Source organism: Euprymna scolopes, chromosome 13 (assembly GCF_053919585.1).
Source record: "Euprymna scolopes isolate OS-2025 chromosome 13, ASM5391958v1, whole genome shotgun sequence".
NCBI lineage: Eukaryota > Metazoa > Mollusca > Cephalopoda > Sepiida > Sepiolidae > Euprymna > Euprymna scolopes.
This window is the reverse complement of record NC_136494.1, coordinates 115126923-115151876: the sequence shown is the minus strand read 5'-3', so window position 1 is coordinate 115151876 and position 24954 is coordinate 115126923. Positions and strand designations below refer to the sequence as shown.

The following is a 24954-nucleotide window of genomic DNA, read 5'->3' as shown; positions in this document are numbered from 1 at the left end:
TTATACAAACACCGTGACAGCGTTAGGGTTAGGGTTAGGATTAGGGTTAGGGTTAGGGTTTAGGGTTAGGGTTAGGTTTAGGGTTAGGGTTAGGGTTGGGGTTAGGGTTAGTGTTAGGGTTAGGGTTAATTCGCTGTCACGGTGTTTGTATAGTTTTACCCTTTGGCCTTGGTATTATATATATATATTGGGATTAATTTCATTTACAAACGACCTTTTTTCTTTTTTATATATATATAACGTTTTTTTATATCAAAATAAATATTTATGACTATTTGAACCTGATGTTAAGTTCACTTCAGTGAACGAACGACGCAAAATTATGTTTAGGTCATAGTCTGCAATAGCAGTCGCAGTATACATAAGGATATCCCAGCGTATACAGTCTCTCTCTCTCTCTCTCTTTTTTAATCCTATCTAGAGTGTCTGTTTTAGAGTAGCTGGAAATCTCCCACACTAACAGTTGATCTTGTGTCTAACTTTTGCGTTCAGGTGGGAACGTTAATTGAATCGAGATGATTATGAGAGTTATCGCCCTGTTTTCAAAACTCTCCACATAACAAACATGGCGTCTAGTGGCGTTGGTGTTGTTCCTCCTAATTTAAAAGCAGTTCAACATTATATAAAAACCGCCGATGAACACGACAAACGGGATAAAGTGATATCTTACTACTGTAAGAAATTAAATTTTAATTATTTCTCAATGCTTAGAGATTTTTTTATTTTATTTTTGTTTGTTTTTTTTTTCTTCTTCAGGGTGTGAGCGAAGCCGTGATTCATCAACATCGTTTTTTTTTCTCTCTCGCTAAATTATCTATCAACAAAACAAACAATTTTTTCGTTAAGTTTATAAATATTTATTTTCTATTGATAGAAAAAACGAATTCGCTTAATATTTTATAATTTAGTAAAGAAAAAGAATGCTTTTCGTCATTTTTTAATTGTTATATTTTATTTTTAAATTTATTTAGTAAGTTTTGTTCGATGTCTAAATAAATTCTTGTGTGTTAAAATTCTTTACATAAAATGTAAAAACAAACAAACAAACAACGTAATTTATTTGGATTGATAAAAAGCTAAAAATTATTATTGAGATTTATTAAAAAAAAACTTTTATAAAAATAGGTGAACGATTATTTCCTTAACTTTGTTACATTCAAAAGTTGAAGTTGTGTTTTCTTCACCTAATAATATAGGTGACGAAATGAAAACAAATCACTAAATTGTATTATCGCTTTCTGTGTGTTTCTTGTATTTACGCGATTTTCGCATTATTTTAGTTACTATTCGATTATTGAAATACCAAATGCAATAGCGTAAAATATCAATAAGATTTCTTAAAATCCTTTTTATTTTTTATTGAGTTTGTAGGAAAAAGTTGTCAAAAAAACAAATATATAACAAATAAATGTTATCAAAAACAAGATAAGTTACTTTTCTACATAACTGGATAAGTTTTTAGTGCTTTTATTCAATGTAAAATGTTTAATTGATTCGAAAAACAAGTAATAGCGCTACTGAAAAACAAGAAAAAAATAGCCGCACGCGCACGGCGCAATGCCTTTGAAGTCTCGACAAAGACTTCAAAAAAAGAAAAAAAAAAAAAAAAATTGGTAATAGAAACCCACCCAATAAATGTTAACGGGACATTTATTGGATGGGTTTCTACCACAATTTTGTTTTATTTCTTATTTTGAAGTGATTATCGAGACTTCAAAGATGTAAAGAGACACCGCGGCCATTTTTTCTTGTTCTCCAGTAGCGCTAAATATTACTTGTTTTTCGAACCGAATAACATTACATTATTACATTAAATAAAAACATTAAAAACTTATCTAGTTATGTAGAAATATAACTTATCTAACCTTTGATAACATTTATTTGTTATATAGGTACTAGTGAGTGCACTTATTGATCCGTGCTGAAATAATGTTATTTAGAAAGCCATTCTTAACATGGGAGAGGAGGAGGGTGTTTTGTACCTATTCTGTACTTTAACCTTACAATTTAATAAAAACAGATATCATAAAACTTTAAATTAAATTTGAAAATACTATTTAAAAAATAGTGTAGATCAAAAAGTGCACTAGCACCGTTATATATATATATATATATATATATATATATATATATATATATATTTTCATAACTTTTTTATACCTCTGTGGATTGTAATACAAACCCCTTTTGTCAATAGTTATATATATATATATATATATATATATATATATATATATATATAATTACTTTCACTTCTTTAAAATTAAAAGGAATTTTTTCTCATTTTTCCTACAAGCAAGGGATATTGTCACTTGCATGTAAAGGGCTACTATTTGGAATTGTGTCTAGCAGGGGAGTTGAGCCGTGAGATATCTGTTCACATTTAAACCTCTGCAGGTTATTACTGTCAGGGAAGCAGTAAACAGGGAGAGAATTCCAAGGTCCAACAATCTGAGAGAAGAAATTATTAGAGTAGAAGGCTTTCCAGCATCACAACAGTAAAAAGGTGGGATTTTGCGGTACAAGTGCTATGAGTTCATAAGAGTACATCCCATTAAAGTACTTCTAAAACAGACATGAGGAAGCAACATTGCAACAGGACAGGGGCTGGAGCTTTGCTGACAGTGTGGAACTTATTAGATTTGAGACTCTTTTTTGAACCCTGTCTAAGAGTAGAAGACTAGTGGCTTATGCTCCAGGCCAGATGTGAGTGAATCGTAGCCTTTTAAAGATATAGGATACTGTCTGGTGTGAGTAATTTTCTTGCTCGGTAGAAGGAGCCCAACTTTTTTGCAGCAGCCTTGATAACATCCTGAATGCATTTGTTCCAATTCATGTTGCCTGTGAATGTTATGCTGAGGAGTTTTAAAGATGTGTTCTCAGGATGTTATTTTGCATGGTAATCAGTGTTTGAAAAGGCTTTTTGTAGTTGTTAAAGGAAAGATGCTTGGTCTTCAATTTAATGTTGCCATCCACTTTCCATTACATTACTGTTTCTATCGTTTTCTACGATTTTTGCCATTGCCTTTGATATGTGTACATTCATTTTACCCTCATGTCTATTACAGAGTGTAGTGTCATCAACAAATATACCCATCTGAGACACAATTTTATCAGCTAGTGGAAATTGAAATGAAGAAACATGCAGAAAATCTGCTTAAAATGAATACATTCCACAACATCAAATGCAAAGCATATCCACATCCTAGATTAAATACTTCAAAAGATGTTATAAGAAGCAGAGAGCTTTCATTAGAAACACCAGAAGAAATTGAAACAGCTTTTAAAAAACAAGAATATAAGAGAATTACCATCGGACGAAACAACAAAACTATACAGACACACTTGTATATCCTCATCATACACAGCATCAATACCAGAGGATATCAGGATTGGCTATACAATAGAAAGGATAAAGCAATTTATACCAGCTCCCCTATGATGTTTCAAATGTCAGAAATTTGGTCATCACAAGACATTTGCAGAGGATGCTAAGTGTGTGCAAAGTGTGATGAACATGACCCAAATCACACACAGAGTGAGTGCAAAAATCTAAAATATATAAACTGCCATGAAGATCTGCATTGTCTACAAGAAAGAAAAGGAGATAACACACCAAAAATATGCCATTCCCAGAAGTTAGAAAAATTGTTGAAAACTATATGGGAACAAAAATATTTGCCAATGAAAAAACTCTGGATTCCACTCAAATGTAAGATAACTTATAGAAAAGTTAATAAATTTGAACACAAATGACCGACCATTATTTCAAGAAAATCTTAAAAAATGTCTTCAACAGAAACAAAACCAATCGAGCTTATTATGAGAACAGAATTAAATGTGGACAACAACTGTAGAAATGTCTAAAGAGAGTTCTAGGACAGCTGAATTGACATGTGAAAGGCACCAAAGATCACCAATCTAACCTGTGGATTCTAACAAAGACATAATTGAAAAATTGAAAATAAAACAAAAGAAAATACAATTAAAAAACAGAACTCAAGTAAAAGAATAGCACAACCTGCTTTGATGATAACATCCAAAAAAGTCGAGGAACCTGAAGAAATGCAGATAGAAAATAAAACCTCGCAAATAAGCAAAACTAAAAAAAAAATGTATTAAAAATATGACTGATTTGAACACATACATATATGCATACACATATGTATGTGTGAAAAAGTGTCAAACCAGTCATTCTCTACATTCTAAAACTTAGTTCAACGGGATGTGTGTTTACAAGTCAGGCATGTGCAATATATATATATATATATATATATATATATATATGCATAAGACGTATGTCAGCTGGATTTGATTTTTAGATAACCCATAGTGGTTGATATACCATAGAACCTAAACAGCTAAATTAAAATTGTTTATAAAATGTGTATCTATTGAAAATGTATAATTTGTTAAATATATGAATTTGTTAGATAGATTGATTTGTTAAATATTGTTGAAATTGCTCTTTACTTTTTGTTCAACTTTTATAAAATTTGAGTTGGCCTTAAATGACCCAAAATGGGTTGATACACCGTAAAACAACCAACCAACCAACCAACCAACCAAACCAACTTTTGCTGAAGTAAATATAAGTTAGAGTTATGGCTAACAAAATAAAAAAAAAGTGTGATTCAAATTCTGAAGCGGTACCAGAATTTGGAAGTGTTTAAACTGTCAAATAGAAAGTCGTTTGAACTGGCTTTACAATTATTAGTAAATCCTTGTGCACTGTAAGATCTGCAAACATTAGTTATGGTTTTATTCAGTTCAATCAACAATCGGTACTTATGCAGAATCTGGACTATGCTATCTTTGAGAGGGGATTTTCAAGTTAAATTCAATTTTTACGGTATTTTTTGCTTATTAAATTGTTAGGTAAAAGTATAGAATAGTTACAAAATGCCCATCCCTCCCCATGTTAAGAATGGATTTCTAAATAATAACGCTATTATTTCAGCACTTCTATATTCTATATAATTGCCAATAATTGAATGACCAAATGATATGCTAATAATTAAATTTAATTTTTCAAATCTTGGATATTTCACAAAAGAATATTTACAACAAAAGAAAAAAAAAACAAAAGAAAAATAAATTGTTTAGGTGGAGCAAGTTGAATAAAATGCCTTTTGTGTGACCAACTTAAAGTTAGTAATTACTAAAATTAAAACCAATTTGATTCTTACAATTCATTGTTACATTGTCAGACATTATCTAAAGTTATTTAGTTTATTTTTAACTCTGAAAATCAAAATAAAAAAAAGCTTAAATAAAATAGACATTAATAGATTTACATGTGGTAAAAGAGCAGAATAGTTAACAGACGAGGAATTGTAAACAAAAAGACAACAAATGACACACTAAGACTGCAGTACAGAATCATAGCTAATAACTATCACCAATCGTGCAAAAATGTAATGTTCAATTAATTTACAAATATTTTTGTGTAATGTTAGATTTTTTGAGTGAATGTCGAGACTCCACATAATTGTCTAATGGCAAACATTTTTTCCTTTCATTTTAACTTAAGAGTTGGCACAAGTTTTGTATTGTACTAAAAAATCGCTTTAAAGTACATTAAGACACACACAAAATTAATCCCAGTAGGTAGAAAAAGTACTTATCTTGCCTTTGGTAACATTCATTTGTTGTATATTTTTTTTTCACCTCAATTTTTGTTTCATTTGCTCTTGTTAAAAAGAAGCTATTTGAATTAAAATATCGGTGGGGTGGGGGTAAAGTATAGTAAGATTATCGGAGTACATTCTTTTAGAAGTACACGTAAAACAAGCACGGGGATGCAAAACTATGATGTTCAGGCTAGAGCTTACCAGTCGGTGTAGAACCTATTTAGACATTTTTTGTTGAATCCTCTCCATGAGGGAGAATAGTGATAGGTACACTAGTCCAAATATGGCAATAATATTTTATGCATGGATGAATGGTAGCTTTATAGAGATATAGTAGCATGATAGAGGGAGGTAACCTTCTTTGCAGCATGTATTTATTTTACTTTATGTTGCCTTTTAATGTCAGACTGGGGAATTTAAATGTTCAGTCATGACAATTAATGATGACAACACACTATTCCTGACATGAGGGCAAATTGAATGCCTACACAATGGCTGAATCCTTGGAAAATAACCTCCGCCTGTAAAAGAACTGGGATAAAACTGATGGTCACGTTTCATTTTCTGTTTTTTGTTTTTGAAACAGTAGTAATACACATGGCTGTTAAAACGTTTTGGATAATCACGGATTTCAAGGGATTTCTGCTAAAATAGTCATATTTTAAAAACCAAAGCACTTTAAGTCTTCAAAATACCACTGTTTTGTTCGGAAATGAATATACTTTCAAATGAATTAGTAAATAATAACATACATTATATATTTTTAGAGTTTTAAGCAAATAAAGTGATAAAAATGTGAACATCATAAAACGGCATTTTCGGTAAGATTTTGTAACGACCCCCCCCCCCTGGATTTCTAAACATCCGTACCGTGATTCTGTTAAGAATTTTTTAATGAAATTTGGAAATTAGCCAAAAGAGATGTCATTTTTAATAATTTCGAGTGTCCAAAATTCATTTGACCACTCGTTTTTTTGTTGTGTTAAAAAAAAGATTTCAAAATGAGTATTGAAAGTTTTGAAAAAAATTTTCTTCTTTTGTAGGAGGTGCTCAGTAAAAAAATAACAATGATAGGAAAAGACATGAAATTTAATTAAAAATGAAAATAACATTAATTCAAAATTTTTAACAATTTGCCAGCTTTAGCAAAAACTTGTTTCTTTTTTTATATTCAAATAGAATTTAAATACTTGATATTTTTCCAAGCATCATGTTTTCTGTTAGAGGGACGTCATTTTTTTAAATAACATTTATTTTTGTCTGTTTGTCATAATTCTTGTAAAGTTTCACAATGGGTATCAAACACCCCCTTAAAAAAAAAACTCGCTTAATTCTATGTCTAATCCTAGGTACGAGTGGCAAGCCTTCTCCTAAAACCTTTAGCCTTAACAATAACACTAAGTACAAGTGGCAGAGCTCCCCACTAAACAAACTTCCTCTGTGAGCTTATATAAACGTAAAAAAAAAGCATAAAAAACGTTTAAAGAAAAGTGCACATGATTAATCCCCCCCTCCCCAAACAAAATAAATTGGTCAACTTTCCTAAAACGCTAGGATCGTCTTGAAATGGTGAATTATTTTACATTTATGTGAAACCAACCCCCCCACTCTAAATTCTAAAATTGTTTTTGTTTTGTTTCTATCAAGTCTTCAGGATGTTCACACATAATTTTCCTTAGCCCTATCATTAACCCAAAGTCAGAGTGGCAACCTCCCTACCTTCTCATAATTGCACAAAGACCCTCTTAAAACTACACATAATCACCTTTTAGAAAACAAACAAAAAAAAAAACACCCAGGATTTATCTATCATTGGAAAAGGGGGGAGGGTAACTGCCCTAAAACGCTCAAATGATTCAAAATGAGAAATCATTTTACATTAAATTCTAAAATAATTTTTATCTTTTATTAAAGTTTTTCAAGTTGTTCACATGCAATTGTCTATAAAGATAGAATCACATATTTTGGAGAGGTGGTCAGATGGGGAGGGGTAACAGAAGGTATTAATCTACAATAATACCAAAGAAATATTCAATATATTCATTTTTAACCAATCCTAGATTTCGATTTCAGTTTTTGGCACATAAAATGCATTACAACTAAACTTTGAGTTCTCTCTTTTCTTTTAATGAATACATGACATTTTTAAGCAAGCGCAGCATATTTATGTGCATTTACTGCAGATTATTTGGAAACAATTCATTTCTGGAGATTTTCAATAGCATATTCAGATTCCTTGCACAAAAATACATTTATATGGCAAATTTCATTGCTTAGTCTTGTGTTTTAACAAAGATATAGCATTTTTACTGAAAAAGTAGTGCAAAAAATGTGACAAAATGCATATGGTCTTAAAGAGGGGAAAATAGCCAAACACGCAGGGCATTATTTTTATTATTTTATTATTTTAACTTCCTTGATTTTAATTGGATTTAAAAAATTTAAAAAGATTCTTTATTAGCTTATCAAGCTCTTTCTATATATACCAATATTGAAATATTTTAAGCCATTTAAATTTTTTCATGTGTATTGCTAGAAACAGCATTCACCCAAAATGGGTTGAACCTGCTCCATTGTCAATTACTGGCCTGAAAAGTCACCTTCAGACTCATGAACGTGGTTTGCGTGCCACTGACAATTCACTAAGCAACTGTGGTGAGGATGGTCATGAACAGTGAGATAGCTAATGGCGAGAGAGAGAGAGAGAGACTAGCCATCTCACTGTTCATGACCATCCTCACCACAGTTGCTGGGTGAATTGTCAATGACATTCAAACCATGCTCATAAGTCTGAAGATGACTTTTCAGGCCAGTAGTTGACTTGCACAGTCTGTCACATATGTGGCAGACAAGTTTGAATCTTGAAACTTGTTTTAATTCTACCTCCACTTTTCTGCTCTTTTTATCCACAGCATTTTTTTTTGTGGTTAATGTAAGCAGCTTTTAAGAGGAGTATCCGATCACATGCCTCACATTTCCAACTGTTTAACGCATCGGGCAAAACATTGCCTTTCCTCAGGTTTCTCTTAAGCTCAGTATGATCGATTCGTTCCCATTTAAAAACTTCAGATTCACATTTAACTAGCCTTCTCTATTTGGGCTGGTATTTCGCTAGAGTTTTCCAATTCTGAACAGGATTCTTGAGGATTGTCTTTTATGCAATCCTTAAAGTGCCTTTTTGGACCATGCTGAGGATGTTTCTCAGTTTTAAGCTCGCCATAAAACAACTGCTTAGGCAGCCTCGTATCTTCCATCCGAACAACATGACCTGCTCAGTACAACCGATTCCTCATCACTATCGCTTCAGCACTCAAACACTCAGCTTTCTTGACAATGTCCATGTCAGCTGTCCGTGACTGCCATTTTACATTCAGAATTTGCCTGAGGCATTTCTGATGGAATCTCTCAAGTTGCTTTAAGTGCCGACGCTATATAATCCAGCACTCTGATGAGTAAAGTAAGACAGAACACAGATCAAGTAGACACATCTTGGTTTTTGACAGAGATCTCACAACCACTTTTCTAGAATTTCAAATGCCATGCTGGCCTTCTGAATGCGAAGACGTATCTCCGCATCCAGGGAGCTGTCTCTAGAGACTGTGTTGCCTAAGTACACAAATGTGTCTACAACATTTAGCCTTCTTTCCATGACAAAGATATTTGGTTCAATGTATGGAGCACCAGGTGCAAGGGTGAACATCACTTTCATCTTCTTAATGCTGATAGTTAAGCCAAAGGCGTAACATGCAGCTGAAAAACCATTATATCTTGCATATCTCATTTTAAATAAGACACAAAATCAGCATCATCAGCATAAAGTAGTTCTCTAAGTTTCTAAACGTTCGTGACTTGGTGTTAAATTTTGGTTTTAAATAAAGTAAATTTCATAGTGTATAATGATTATTTGTTACTAGAGATATTCATAATCGTACCTTATTTCAAAAAGATGGGAGATATAACATATGAGAAATATTTGGAATGAAGTCTCCCCTTGCTGTTATTTAAGATCATTTAAAACCATAGCAGCAAGTTTTAGCCACGCCTCCATCAAGGCAGCAGGCTGCTTGGCATTGCCTGGTCATAAAATACGCTTAAATATGATATTTTGATTAATGCAGATTTTATATTCATTATTATATTTTATTGGACCCAATATATAGTAATGATTTAAAAAGTTAAAAAAAAAAAAATGACTCCTGCACTACCACCGAGAGTCGAAACCAAAACGTTTAGCTTACAATTTACTTTTTCCTTTGATATTAAAGCTTGAGCTATGAAGACATATACTGCAAAGCTAAAAATTAAAACATGAACCAATAGCTATTATGTTACGCATGCATATTCGTAATGCCGTCATTTGACCTTCACCTGGCAAATTCCATTTCTTTAATTTTCACACTTTGCACCGATTTTCCCCGGCTAAAACCCAAATATACAGTTTTGCATGGTTCGAATACCCTATATATTAAGTTTCATGTCTGTAGACCACAAACTGACAGAGGAGTTTGGTGGGCAAAATTTTTTAAACAAAAATATATACACATACATAAATACATAGAAAGAGCTTTGTGTTTACCATAATCTTTTTATGCAAATATTATGCAAGTATAAATCATGTAGAATATCTGCATGAATATAATTACACATAATAGTTAACATCAGAAAACCAACAAAAACTAATAGGGAATTAATTAAAATGAAGGTTTAAAAGACTATACAAATTAGCAAGATCTTTTGCAAATGAATGCAATTCCATGACTCAGATATAACAAAGTTGTATTTTTTTTTAAATAGAAAAAAGGATTTTTAATATACATATCAATACAAAAAAAAACCTCATATATATATATATATATATATATATATTTGTTTTATATAAGCATTAATATGTCGCTACACATTCATGAGTATGTTTTGGTCAGCCAGTTACAAGTAACTATTATTAACCTGGAATTATATATATATATATATATATAGACAAACTATTAGAATCTTATTGTTAATCTATAGCAACACAAAACACTATTTCGATGTTTTAATGTTTTGTGGAATTGTTTTGTTGCCCATAATTTTCAAATGTTCTCTGATTTTAGAAATTTGAAAAAAATCCTAAAAAAAATCCTAAAATATAAAGAACACATTTTAATGTTTCACATTTATTTTTAAATATATTATTGAAAAGTTAGTATGATCGGTTTATTTTTTACATTTATAAAACTTTGTAATTGCCAAACTTAGACAGCCCCGAAAATGATATTCTCAAAATATGCAGGTGAAAAATAGATTCACTGAAGCATCAAATCTTAAAATAGTGTTTTCTGCTGGTGTCGCCATAGTTAGAAGTGTGGATACAGTAATTTCAGGGAATTTTTACCATTACTAACCAGCAGAGTGTTACCACTATTGATCAAATGAAGAGTTTATCGGATAAATCTTTACAGTGTGATGGTGTATAGAAATAAAACCTAAGTGAGGTTTGAGAATATGTATTGCATGAAAAGAAATGATATGAGAATAATATGGATGTGCTTAAAAGCAGATTTAAATCTGATGACCTCAGAGGAAGATTAAATCTGGACAGTATAGAAAGATATATGCAGAACAGGAGACTATTTATTTGATTGCATTGAAAGAATGTATGAGAGTTCTGGGGTTAACAGATGTAGAACAGTTGAGGTAGCAGGATTAGTTGACGAGAATGTTCAAAGAAAACATAGGATGAAGTGATAAGGATGAAGTTGAAAGAAAGAGGAATAAATAGAGACCTGGCCAGAGATATGTTAGTTTGAAGGTCAATTTGTTAGTGTTCAACACCTGCCAACATGTGAAGTGAACAAGATCTTGTGATGGAATGGACAATTCTAAAAATTCTTAAGCAATTGTCAATGTAGACAGATGAATAAATCTTATCAAAATGCAAAAAGATTGTAAGTTCATGACTACTGGAATACCAAACCCTCAAAATTTTTGGTAAAAAAAAAAAAGCTAGAAAACCCTTTTTTATGGCCCTGTTATTGTAAATTTTAGGTAAAATTTCTACCTATCTTTTAAAAAGTACATTTTTTTTATATTATAACTTGATTTTTCTTTTTTCTGTTCTTTAAAGGTCGTCTATATGCCCTGCAAAGAGCAATGGAGATTGATAGGAAATCTCCAGATTGTCGGACATTTTTGATGTCTCTTATGGATGTACAAGAACAGGTAAGAACTATTATTTTTTTCTTGAATGTTGCATCTATTATCAAGTGAACTTTTGGTTCATCCAACATTTATTTTATCTTTTGACAATCGATTATATTATTTTGTTTCTTGCATCTCATTGCCAAGTGCATTTTTTATTTTGTCAAGTGACTTTTCGGTACACATGGCTTGCATATTTAATGCATCTATACTTACAAGCATTTATTTATGAAAATCAGACATTTTATTTATAGAAGATCCTAATAACCTATAATCTTCTGAACACTAGGAAGTGGTGAGAGATGCATGATTCCTCTAATAGATACCATTGCAAATTATGGAATTGGCTATGTCAAGTTGAAGTCCTATCTCATCTATTGTGGTCATTTATACACTAAATACAATTGGAAAAGGTTGGGAAATTGTGACCCCCCAATCCTTCCCTTTGTTAAAGTTGTCTTAATTTTCGATATGTTTTTTTTTTTATTTATTCACCACTCATATCCTTGTATATTGTGCCAGCATTAAATAACCCTAAAAGATTTGATTTACTGTAAAACGGACAAACCAAAACCTAACACTACCTCAGTGTAAAAATACAAAACCAACAACATCTTTCCCTAGTCTTTTTCACTTGCTCTTAATCATGCTAGTTTTTTTTGTTTGTTTAATCATGTTAGTTTTTTCTTTGTTTCTTCAGCTATTGGTTTCTTCTCGTCACTGTTCTTTCTAGCACATTTCCAACTTAATAACTTAAATTATTCAAACCATGAAATGTAACTTATATTTCACAAGTCATACAAGAAAACACACACAGACACACTTATGAGATGAAGTAGCCATGCACCCCACACCTCTACACAAGTAAGAAGAAAAATAAATATAAATAAAAAAAATGGAAAGTGAACAAGGCCAAAACCACTCAATGACCCTGAACTGGGCCCAGTGAAATCAAGGGAGGGATGAAACACTCAAGTTTGAGAACGTTTAGAGGCACACAATATCTTTTTACTCCCTGGGAAAAGCATTTATCCTCAAAATGGCTTTGCGAAAACATCTATTTTTTTCAAATTTTCTGAAGAGGACGCTTAAAAAGATACAACAAGATCATCTGAAATGTGTTAAAATTATTTTTAAAAATTATTTCAATAATTTGAAAAATGAAAATATCAAATAATAAAACAAGTATATAAAGAAAAAAAAACATAGCAATTGTTGGTGACCCCACTCACTCAAATATATATATATATATATATATATATATATATATATATATATATTTAAATGTGGTAGGTTAAGAGAGGATAACTAACTTGTGTGCAAGCCAATGGATGTGGATGAGAACTCTGATGTGGAGAAACTATATTTAAATGACGAAGCTTGTCCAGAAGTTTTGTTATCTTGGTGATAGAATTTCAGCACAGGATGGATCAGATGCTAGTGTGATTGCAAAAGTTAGATTTATATAGAGTAAGTTCAGGAAACTTCTGCCATTAAAAGACTATACAAATTAATGCAATTCCATGACTCACATATAACAAAGTTGTATTTTTTTTTTTAATAAATAGAAAAAAGGATTTTTAATATACATGTTTTGTTTTACTACTGTCGACGAAGCAAAGAGTTTATCAAGCATGTATATGGAAGTGAAACCTAGCCAGTGATGGTTGAGAACAACATGCATTGAATGTAGAGAAATGATATGAGAATCAAACATGAGTAGAACAGACATTACTAACTAGCAGAGCATTACCACTGGCGAGGTCCTGGATATGACCATAAACTATATCCAGTGGTGAGGCCCCAGCTTGCAGGCTTTGGGGAATGTGAAGCCACCTTTTGATTGCCATTGCTCCCAGGTCCATTCTGACCCAGAGTGGTAGTACCTGTTAGGGTCCCAACTATGGGTTAAATAGAAACCGACTTGAAAACAACAAATATATTCTATTAAAAAATTTTTTCTTCAAAATCTTTGGATTCGGCATTAAATAACCCGAAAAGGGTTGATATGCTGTAAAACAAAACAACCAACCAACCAACCACTGGCGACCAAGGGAAGAGTCTTATCAGGCGTGTGTACACAATGTGGTGATGAATAGAAGTGGAACCTGCCCAGTGAGGGTTGAGGACGTGCATGGCATGGAGAGAAATGATATCTGAATATGATGAATGTAAAAGACTTAAGTTGGATGGCCTCAGAAAGATTAAATCTAGACAGTATAAGGAGATATGTACAGAAGAGTAGACTTCAATGGTATGATAATGTTGAAAGAATGAGATTTTTAGGGTTAGTAAATGTAGAACAGTTGAGGTAGCAAGTTGTGTTCACAAAGGAAGACTAAGGAAAATATGGGAAGAAAATTGACTCACATGAAAAAGAGACCTTATAGAGACAGGTTATTTTGGAAGTCAATTTTTTAGCGCCATCTAATGCATGCTAGGATGTAAAATGGATGTTAAACTGAATATGATGATAATTGTCTTATCTTTCAATGCTCAATTCAGAGGAGAGGATAGTGTAATATCTTTTGTCATGATACGATCCTTCCAGGCATCACCTTCTCCTTTGTTGGGAGAGGTAAGGGTAGTGTAGTATTTGTTTTGCTGTCATGAAATCATCCTCCCGGGCATTAGCCTTCAGGATGGGGAGAGTTAAATGTATCCTCTGAGGTTAGCAAAAATATGATAAAAGAGAGCATATATTTACTAGTAATAATAAATAATATTAAGCTGTTTATGTGTGCAACTTTTACTTATTTCGGCTCGGTGCTGATTTTGAGAAGTTCATTTTCATGTTATTATACAGCAGAGCAACTTGTTTATTTGGAATATCAATTAAAACAAAAAAGCAAGTTTCTCTACCCCATTCTATATAAGCAACAGTCAAATGAATTTTGTGAGGAATATATTGCATTAAAACTATTAGATATTTGGACTTGGAGAATGCATACATTTGCTGATTGTAATGATTTTGATTTTTTTATAAATTAAAAAATTTCCTTTGCATTTCATATGATGAAATAACGCTTATATTTATTTACTTTTTGTTTTTCCTTTCCAGATGAAAGCAAGTTTAGCTGACAATGAAGCCATTCAGTCTGAAACTGTCGGTCAGGCTCATTTGGAAAATTATGCCTTGAAATTGTTCCTTTATGCTGATAACAAAGACAGAGCTGGTGAATTCGACAAGTTAGTTCTTTTTTTCTGACTATTTAATTCTTTAGATATCGTTCTCTATTAGGTTTTTATTTTAAGTGAAAAAGGATTTAACTTGTTTTGGCCAATATAGACAGATATTGTTTTTAATTCCTTCTACAAATCCCAGTGTGTTACATATATTTCTTGAGGTTAATATATTTTCTATAGCTAGGTGTAGATGATCAACAGAGTTTGATCTTAAGGTCAGCAATGGGCTCATATATGATATAATAATAATATGTCTGATTGTTTGGATTTTATCATTTGACTAGACATAGAAGTATTTGAACATAGAGACAGTTGCAATTTAATGCCAGTGGCTGAGGCATGTAAGTTTAGATCTAGATATTATGTTGAGAAGAAAGTTCTTGCAGAATTTTTATTTTTGATTTCAAACGATGTATTTTCAAATAAATTTTTGTTATAAAACCTTTACTTTATATATCATTTTAAAGAGCGTTTTTCATTCTATCTAATTGTTTAAATTACAATCGTTTTAAAACAATTGTCTTCTTTTTCAGAACATTGAATATAAGATAGAAAAAAGCAGATTTGCGCAATTTTTTTTTATTTCAATTCAAGCTAGGCCTAAAAGTTGCCAAAACAGCTCATGATATCAATTAAGTGTTTGGCTCAGGAACCACCACTACTGAACACACAGCACAATGGTGATTTCAGAAATTTCGTGGGGGTGACAAGAGTCTTGAAGATGATAAGTATAGTGGTTGGCTATCAAATTTTGACATGATCAATTAAGAGCCTTAGTTGAAGCCAATTCACGCACAACTGTTCAAGAATTTGCTTCTGAATTAGATGTATACAATGATTTCCAGTCACTTGAGAGAGATTGGAAAGATACAACTACTTGATAAATGGGTGCCTCCCAAATTGAACGACAATCAAAAGAAATGCTGTTATGAAGTGTCATCTTCTCTTTTAGGCAACAAGACTGACCCGTTTCTTGACCGAGTTGTGACATGCGATGAATAGTGGGTTCTTTATGACAACCAGCGATGCTCAGCTCAGTGGTTAGATGCCGACGAAGCTTCATGACACTTCCCAAAGCCACAGTTGCACCAAAAGGTCATGCTGACTGTTTGGTGGTCTACAACCAGTCTCATCTCAATTTTTTGAATGCAAGCAAAACCATTACAGTGGAGAAGTATTACCAACAAATGAATGAAATGCATCACAAACTTCTGACAATAACACTCAGCATTAGTCAACAGAAAAGGCCCAATTCTCCTCCACACAATACCCGACTGCATGTTGCTAAACTGACCGTGCAGAAATTGAACAAATTGGGCTACGAAACTCTGCCTTATCTGCCATACTCTCCATATCTCTCACCTACCGACTACCACATTTTCAAGCATTTCGAAAACTTTCTGTATGAGAGATATTTCAAAAACCTAAGCAATAACAAAAATGCCTTTAACAACTTCATTGCCACCAAAACACAAGATTTTACGTTACTTGCATAAATACACTTGTTTTGCATTGGCAAAAGTGTGTTCATTCTGATGGTGTTCGATCAATAAATTTTTGTTTGAGCCGAGATATGTTCATCTGCATTTAAAAGATAAAAACCATAAGAGCTTTCTTGTCAACCTGATAAATATATGCATTTAGATAACTTCTAAAGACGCTACTCATCGTTAAGGAAAGTGGATCCATAGATAAGTTGTTGAAGTACCTTTTAAAATTGAATTGTTTTCTTTCTGCATTAATGTCCTAGTAATGTTAAAGAGAAAAGAATGTGAATCAATACTGACACTTCTCTCCTACTTCTACTCCGAGAAGTTAACAGCATCCATACTTCACTGAGAAGAGTATATAATATGAGAACTCAATATTTTGTTTAAAATAATGTATCCACTGTTGACCAAGTGAAGAGTCTATCAAGCATGTGTATGCAGCGTGATGATGTATGGAAGTTTGTTGCATGGCGAGAAATGATATGAGAATGATACGATGGATGTTAAATGTAAGTCTTAAATGCAAATTTATGTCTGATTATCTCAGAGGAAGATTAAATCCAGACAGTATACGGACATATTCTCTTCAAACTCTACAACAAATAATTTACCAAATCTTGCTTCCCTAACAGCCGTAATATTGCCTCTGTGGTATCAATATTCAACAATTCTGGTAAAAGAATCGACTCCCTCAATTATTACCCCATTAGTCTACTCTCTCTCTTCGCTAAAATCTGTGCGTCATTAATAAACCAATCGCTAGTCTATCAATTTGTAAATGCTAAACTTCTTTGTATTATTAGGATTATTCAGATTTCTGTTCTTATCTTGAGTGTTCTTTTTTTTTACAACATTTTGCCTTATGTAACCTACAACCTTCTTCAGGTATATCTTGTCAAATTATGGAATCTCTTTTTTGAGTGGGAATATGCACAGAATTTTGAATGCAACCCGTTATTTAATCCACAGGGGGTAGCATGCTCCAAGCTTCTTTTTAACTGACCATATAAATTTACGCAAGCTTGTTCTAGTGCAGATATCCTAACAACCATCTTGGAATGCATATACAATGCACTGGATAAGGGGCGGGGGAGCTAGTGCAGTGTTGCTGGTTATATCCAAAGCATTTGATAAGGTCTGACATAAAAGTCTTAAGAAAATTAAGTCTTACAGTATTATTGGATGAATATTTATTATAATTACGCCCTTCTTCGACAAGAGAAAAATCCAAGCAGTCTTTGATGGCTGTACATCCAAATGACATTAATGTTTTTTGACCCAAGAGTCGATCCTTGGACATTTATTGTTCCTGATATTCATAAATGAACCCCCCTGATGAAATTCTGTCTGAGATGGGTATATTTGCTTGTACTTGATTTGGCTATTACTATGGATCAGTTAAGCCGGCTCCACCCGTTGAATTGACTGCATCTTGAATTGAGGCTAACCATGCCAGACAGTTTGATGCTGCTGTAGCCATGAATGCAAGCCATTCACAATTCCAGCATTGTAGACCATAGAGATGAGGGCCCAGAATCAGCTCGGAGTAGACTAATGGGGTAGTAATTGTGAAGGTCAGTTCTTTCACCAGAATTCTTGAACACTGGTACCACAGAGACAATTTTATAGTTATCAGGAAAGCAAAATTCAGCAAGATATTTGTTATAGTTTGGAGAGGATGGGCAAACTCAGGGAACATTGCTGAATTAACTTGAAATAAGGTGTTTTGACTTTATTGTTAGTGCAAAAAATGGGACCAACTTTTGCATTTAGGTAACAGTTTGTTTTAGTTTTATTTTCATATGAAATTAAAGTGATTATTTTCGGCACAACTTATGGCCAACTCTGTATTATTACATGTCTTACATTGATAGGTAAAGTGTTGATATGGTTGGATGGTAGAATATTTTTGGGATTAAATATTTCTGTTTCTCTTTTTCAGAAATGTAGTAAAGTCTTTTTTTACTGCTGGGTTGTTGTTTGATGTCCTCTCAGTTTTTGGAGAAACCGATGAAGAGGTAAGTGTCTATGATTTTCTTAATTCTTGCAAATGATGATCTTGAATCTTTGCATCAACTTCTCAAAATAGATACACACCTAAAGCTGAGATTTTGATGATTCCAGTGATCCATAAAGGAACAGATTATGAGATCAGCTAAGCTGATTTGAAATCGAGTTGTGTTTATTGCATTCATTTATACTGTAATACTTTTGGGAATCATATTAAAACCATCCACTCTCCAGCTATGGATAAAATAGCAATTTATATATAAAGTATCATTTACAATAGGTTTTGTGTTTTAGGGTTTAAATAAATCCCAAAAGAGTTGGCATGAAACAGACAAACCAGATTAATGATCCTTGTGTGCCTAATTTGCATTATTTGGATTCTTCGGATTACTGTTCTCATCTTGAGTGTTCTTTTCACAATGTTTCAGTTGATTTAACCTCTGACCTTCTAATATCCAATATCTAATTGAACTCTGGAATCTTTCCGCTGAATTCTGGAGTCTTTTTGTCGAACTTCGCAATCTTTCTGTTGAACTTTTAAGAATCTGTGCAGAATATCGAATAGAACTCTTTATTAAATCTATAGGAGTAGCATACTCTTGTTCCATCAGCCATGACTGGGTAGATGTCCAAAGAAATTTGCAATTATATTTTGAGTGTCACCCACACTGAGGATTGAACCTTCAACCTCCAAAACTGTAACTTTACAACTGAATTTTACCAAGTACTTCCTCTGCTATGCCACAGGTTTTATGGACAATTCTAGAATGAATTTTAGGAGCTTGAAACCTATATATATATAAAACACAGTAAACAAATATATATATATATATATATATATATATATATATATATATATATATATATATATATATATATATTTGTTTACTGTTTTTTGGGAAAGAATTCCACAAAGTGCTCGATTACAAAGAAAAACCTTTTCAATATAAGAGCTTAATATTTATTTATTTAAAATTGTACAAAAGGTCAGAAAAACATTGGTATCGTTGTTTTCAAGCCTGGTCCCCCTTATGTTAGGCTTGAAACTGACATTACCAATGTTTTTCTGACCTTCTGTAGAATTTTAAATAAATATATATATATATAACACTCAAGATGAGAACAGTAGTTTGAAGAATCCAAATAATATGAATAATCAATTCTCATCTCCAAAATTTAGAAATGTGTGCCTATTTGTTCATAATTATCTTATTTATTTAAGCTTTGAATGACAGCTGTGAAGCAGCAATCAAAACAATAAGGCATTATTCGTGAATGACGTGCAAGCCTTTTAAAGAAAAAGTCCAATTCTCTATTGGACATACACATGTTACATATACACTTACAAATGAACAACCTTAAATATGCATACTATGTCAAGAACCATACATGTTGAAATGCATAATGAACTGTTGTGACCAAAGTTTCAGATTTGGGAATCAGAGTTTGACTTGTAAAAATAAACTAGGAGTCAAATTTTTAATCTCTATGGAATCAACAGTCTTAATATTGGAATATTTTAAAATAACGAGTTGAAGTCAGTCAAATATTTTGGAATTTTAGACCTTTTGATTTCACAACGTGGTTGCAATATGTAACGAGTCAGAACCAAGAATTACAAGATAGATCAGCTATTCATAAATGCTAAACCTGATGATATCTTCGAGTTTGAGTAAAATCGTGATATACAATTAAATATTTAAAAAAAAAACATTGTTCATTTTGAAAATATTTTTGCATTTAATATTTGCAAGAAAAAAACATTTTTATACAATTTATATTTAGAGAATGTCTCTCAACTGTTTGTTACAATGTTCATATGGAACAAATATTTTTTCTATTCGACGATTGACATGAATTGTTAAGATATTTAGTTTCTAAGGTTTTTTTGCTTTTTCTTTTTCCAGATTGAGAAAAATAAAAAGTATGCCAAGTGGAAAGCAGCCTACATTCATAAATGTCTGAAAAATGGTGAAACTCCGATAGCTGGACCTCTTCCAGAAAATGAAGATGGTAATTTTTATCTTGTATTATATAAAAGTGTAATTTTGTCTGCCTTAATGTGTATCTGGTTAAAAGTTAGACACTACACAAGATACACCGACAAACCCTAATCATCAGATTCAGTATTGATATCAACCTAGTTATGGTAGAAAAATTACTGTAATTTTCATTCCTTTAGGATGACCCTGAATCAAATTAGTATATGGCAGAGTGAATTATTTTTTTTTTCATTTTTACTGATAGTTGTATAAAAAATAACACTGAAATTAGGTTAAGCAGTCAGTCAGTCAGTCAGTCAGTTATTATTTTATTTCTTGCATTCTTTCTTTCTTTTCTTTTTTTTCTATTTATTGAACCAGTTGTCAGAAAGAGAGATTGGCTTTAAAAAAAGGATGTTACACATTTGATAGTAGTCAGCTAACGTACTTCCTAATTTATGGCATGGCTGCTACGGGAAGCAGTGACAAGGCAAATCAGTTCCTTCACTTTTATTGTTCTTCAGAATTTCTATTGTGAAGCGATGTTTTGAAATCTATAATATAAAGCTGAATGTGTGTGTGTGTGTGTCTGGTCACGAATAGGCTCCTATATGGTTGACTATGTTAAAAAACTGATTACATATAATGATAGAAGATGTATCGAGACACAGGAATGGGTATGTTTGATCTGGCAGAACGGTGATTCATTAAAATTGTGAGGGTCTGCGTTCGTGCATGGTCCACAAAGTATGGAAATAAAAAATTTAAAAATTAAAAAAAAACGTTTACAAGTGTTTTTGATATAGGTGTACATAAGAGTTCTTTGATAAGTTTGTTTTAACTTAAATAAAATTGTGGGGTCTGCGTTCGCTCCTGGCCTCCATGGAATGGAAATAGGCACAAACTTTAATAAAGACTTTTCATATCTATCTGCATAAGTATACTTTGATAATTATGTTTCAGTTTGAAGAAATATGGTATAATAAAATTATGGGGTGTTCGTTCGCACCTGACCTCCATAGAATGGAAATATGTCACAAAGTTTAACAAGGTTTTTTAATATAGATCCACAGAATATTGTGATAAGTGTTTCAGTGTGAACAGGTATGGTATAATAAATTATGGGGTTTATCTATTTTCTTTTTACTTTCATCATATTTTGCTTTGGTTTTGATAGCCCAAAATTCGAAGCTATCTCTTTATAACCCTTCCTTTTCATAAGCTATCATACTTTTATAAATCAGAGTCCATTTTCTGTAGGCTGTTTTTGAACCCAGTCAACGACGGGTACTTTTGCTAGTAAGATATAAAAAAATTACAATATTGGAAAATATAAAAATAATATGAATGTACAATAAAAATTAAAATTGTACAGATAAAAATAACACAATTACTCTTTATTTGCACTTTTAATAATAAAATTACAAACTAAGTTTTTATTTTAATTGAAATTTTATAAGAAAAATTTTTTTATTTTAATTTTAAAAATGAAAGTTTTTTTATTTAAATTTCTATAATAAATATATGTTTATGAATGTATAAAAATAAAATTATTGGAATCAAAATAACAAATGAAATTATTGAAATCAAAATAACATTTCAAACATCATAAAAATAAATGTATCCAATACATAATATTTCCAAAATAGTTTAAAAAGATTTAAAAAAGTGTTTTCAATAATTCTTAATGAATCTAATTTCAATAATTCTTGATTAAAATAAGACCGAAAAAACTTTTCAGTGATTATTAAATAAAACAGAACAATTGGAAAAACATGATTAAAAAGAGTGCATGCACAGGGAAGATATAGGCGTGAGAGAAAAAAAGCAAAAGAACTGATTAGCTTTGTTGTCGGTTCAAGTAACAGCCATACTGGAAATTAGGAAGTACACTAGCTGACTATAATTCACATTTTTAAAAGTTTTCTATTTTATCCCTGCCCCTCAGGTAGTGCAGGATAACACTCCTAGTCTATAATAAGTATATTTGCATTCATAATGTTTATCTAGATTTTTTTGATCAACTTGTTTAGTCAAGTCAACAATAAGGTGCTTTGTAACACTGTCATGGCCAAGGAAATCAATTAGTGTCACATTTGGTGTGTCGCAGTATTGAACAGTCTGAATTCAATCGCATCAAAAGTATTACATGAATTTTGACCAGTTGCTTCATCAATAGTTCTATACTTGCGCTGTAAATTTAAAGAGCTGCAAAAGTCTGATAGTCAGAAATTTTTAGGTAAGTGTCTTATCGACCTCTCCTTGTTTGTTCAGAGAAAGTTTTGTTTTGGAAAAGGAAACGAGTCTGCATGCTGAATAAATGCTTGAAAATTAAGTAATCCAGACATTTTTGTTTTAAAATCGCATCTCACAAGCCAAATGCTGCAGCTCCATTACAATTGGCTTCCATTAAACCGGTAACGTTTACACACACGTCTTTGTTGAAACCAGCCTACACAACTGAATCAATACATTCTAGTTGGCCTAGTAACTACAAATTGATTTCTCTATTCAGAGAGAAATAAAACTGTCTCTTAAACCCCCCCCCCCTCCCCACTGCATTATTCATCATCTTGCAACTCACATACGCAATAACTTCACAAATTATTTAACCGTTGAAAGTTTCATGATTATTATCAGGAAAACTGTATATTGCCAAAATAAATTTGTGATTTATAGAGGAATTAAAAAATTTGCCTAGTGAATAAGAAAAACATTATGCAGCCTGTTGACCGATAAGAATTGTGTGCTTTTTGACATAAAAATCCTAGATTATTATTGTAAATATGGTTCAGATTTTATGAGATACAGATTTGTTATTGTGTTAAAAATAATGTTTCAGATATTTCTGAAACATTATTTTTAACACAATAACAACAACAACAATAATAACAAATATTTGTAAAATGTAAACAATGTTTGAATAGAGAAACTTAGTTATATCTTTGAAAATATTATTTCATAGATTTAATTTGAAAATATTATTTCATAAATTTAATTTGAAAATGCAGAAATTTGAAGAATGTTATACAATTTATTTTTATTAAATGATTAAGCTCATTTTTTGTGGTTTTTGAAACATTCACAGTAAAAACAACTTATTCATAGAAGAAAACTTTTTTTTTCTCTGTATTTTGTTGATGATGATGAGAGAAATGTGTGCGTACAGTGTCACTGACAGTATGAAGGTTGATCAATGGGTGGCATGAATGTTTAATAAAGGAACTTGGTCACATCATTGGAAACATTATTACATGAGTTGGAAAATTTAGAAAACCTATTAATGTTATATAATTTTTTATTAAATGATTAAACTCCTTTTTTTTTTTATTTCTAAGACTTTCATTGTAAAAACAACTTTTTCCTAGAAAAAAAACAAACTGTTTTCTTTTCTCTTTATTTTATTGGCAGTATTAACCTGAAGAGTCAAATTAAACTTACATAATAATATTTTCAAAGATGTGACAAAGTTTCTTGATTCAAAATTTGTGATAACCACGCAACACACATCAATCAAATTTCACAATAATTGTCAGCGACACTGAAGTTATACACCCTTAATTTTAATACAAACATTAAAGTGAAGAGAAAAAAACCCACAAACTTTTCTTCTATGAATATGTTGTTTTTACAACGAACATTTCAGAAACCAAAAAAAAAAAAGAAATGATTTGAATTATTTGATAAAAATCATATAATATTATTCGGTTTTCTAAATTTTCAAATTAAACAGTTTTTTTTGTTCAAACTGAAGGAAATATATAAGAAAATATGAATCAAACTAAAAATAAGAAAAAAAAATGTCTTGTGTAAGTTTGAATAAAATTATTTTTCATATGACAGTTTAATTATTTAAATAGTAAATGAGAATGAAAAATAAATATATTAACTAATTACTTAATCCCTTCAAAATTAAGAATTTATTTTAGAAAAAAATTTCCTTAAAATTTTTTAAATATTTAATATTTTCATTGTTTATTGTTATTTTGAGATACATCTTTTCCGATTAAGAATAACTGTTCTTGTTCAGTTTAGTTCCTTGGTTTATGTTACATGTTTTCTTTTTCTTTCTTTCTTTTGTTTTTTTTTTTCAAAGATTCCATGCCATCCATTAATATTCCACCACAAAGTGGATTTGGTGAAGCCATGCAGCCTGGCTTTTCTGGTTTGCAACCATCTACCTCTTACAATCCAAATTCTATGAACTTCCATCCAAACGGACCAACCAACCAGCAACCAGATCGATTACAAAAACCACCCACTGGTTCCATGGCTCCTCCAACTACTCCACAGGACAGTGTCCATGGCAACAATTCCACCACCGTCCCAGCAACAGCAATGTACTCGCCATGGAAACCTCCAGACAATCCAGGTAACTTTGAACATTTCATTTGATTATTTCAGAAATTTATGTTTTCCAATTTCAAACTAATAAAAAATAATTATGTGCGGAATTGCATCAGAATTTGTTAT

The 24954-nt window shown here is 31.6% G+C and overlaps 1 protein-coding gene across 1 annotated transcript in view; it reads left to right on the top strand.

Moving 5' to 3' along the window:
• The first annotated feature begins 516 nt into the window (after positions 1–516).
• The window catches only part of LOC145292154 (vacuolar protein sorting-associated protein VTA1 homolog), a 31802-nt gene continuing 7364 nt past the window's right edge, over positions 517–24954 (top strand). The window contains exons 1-6 of the mRNA XM_080138294.1: positions 517–674; positions 11740–11834; positions 14875–15002; positions 18432–18507; positions 20407–20512; positions 24578–24853. Coding sequence (XP_079994420.1) covers positions 566–674; positions 11740–11834; positions 14875–15002; positions 18432–18507; positions 20407–20512; positions 24578–24853 — 790 coding nt within the window. The 5' untranslated portion in view covers positions 517–565. The remainder of the gene's footprint in view (positions 675–11739; positions 11835–14874; positions 15003–18431; positions 18508–20406; positions 20513–24577; positions 24854–24954) is intronic.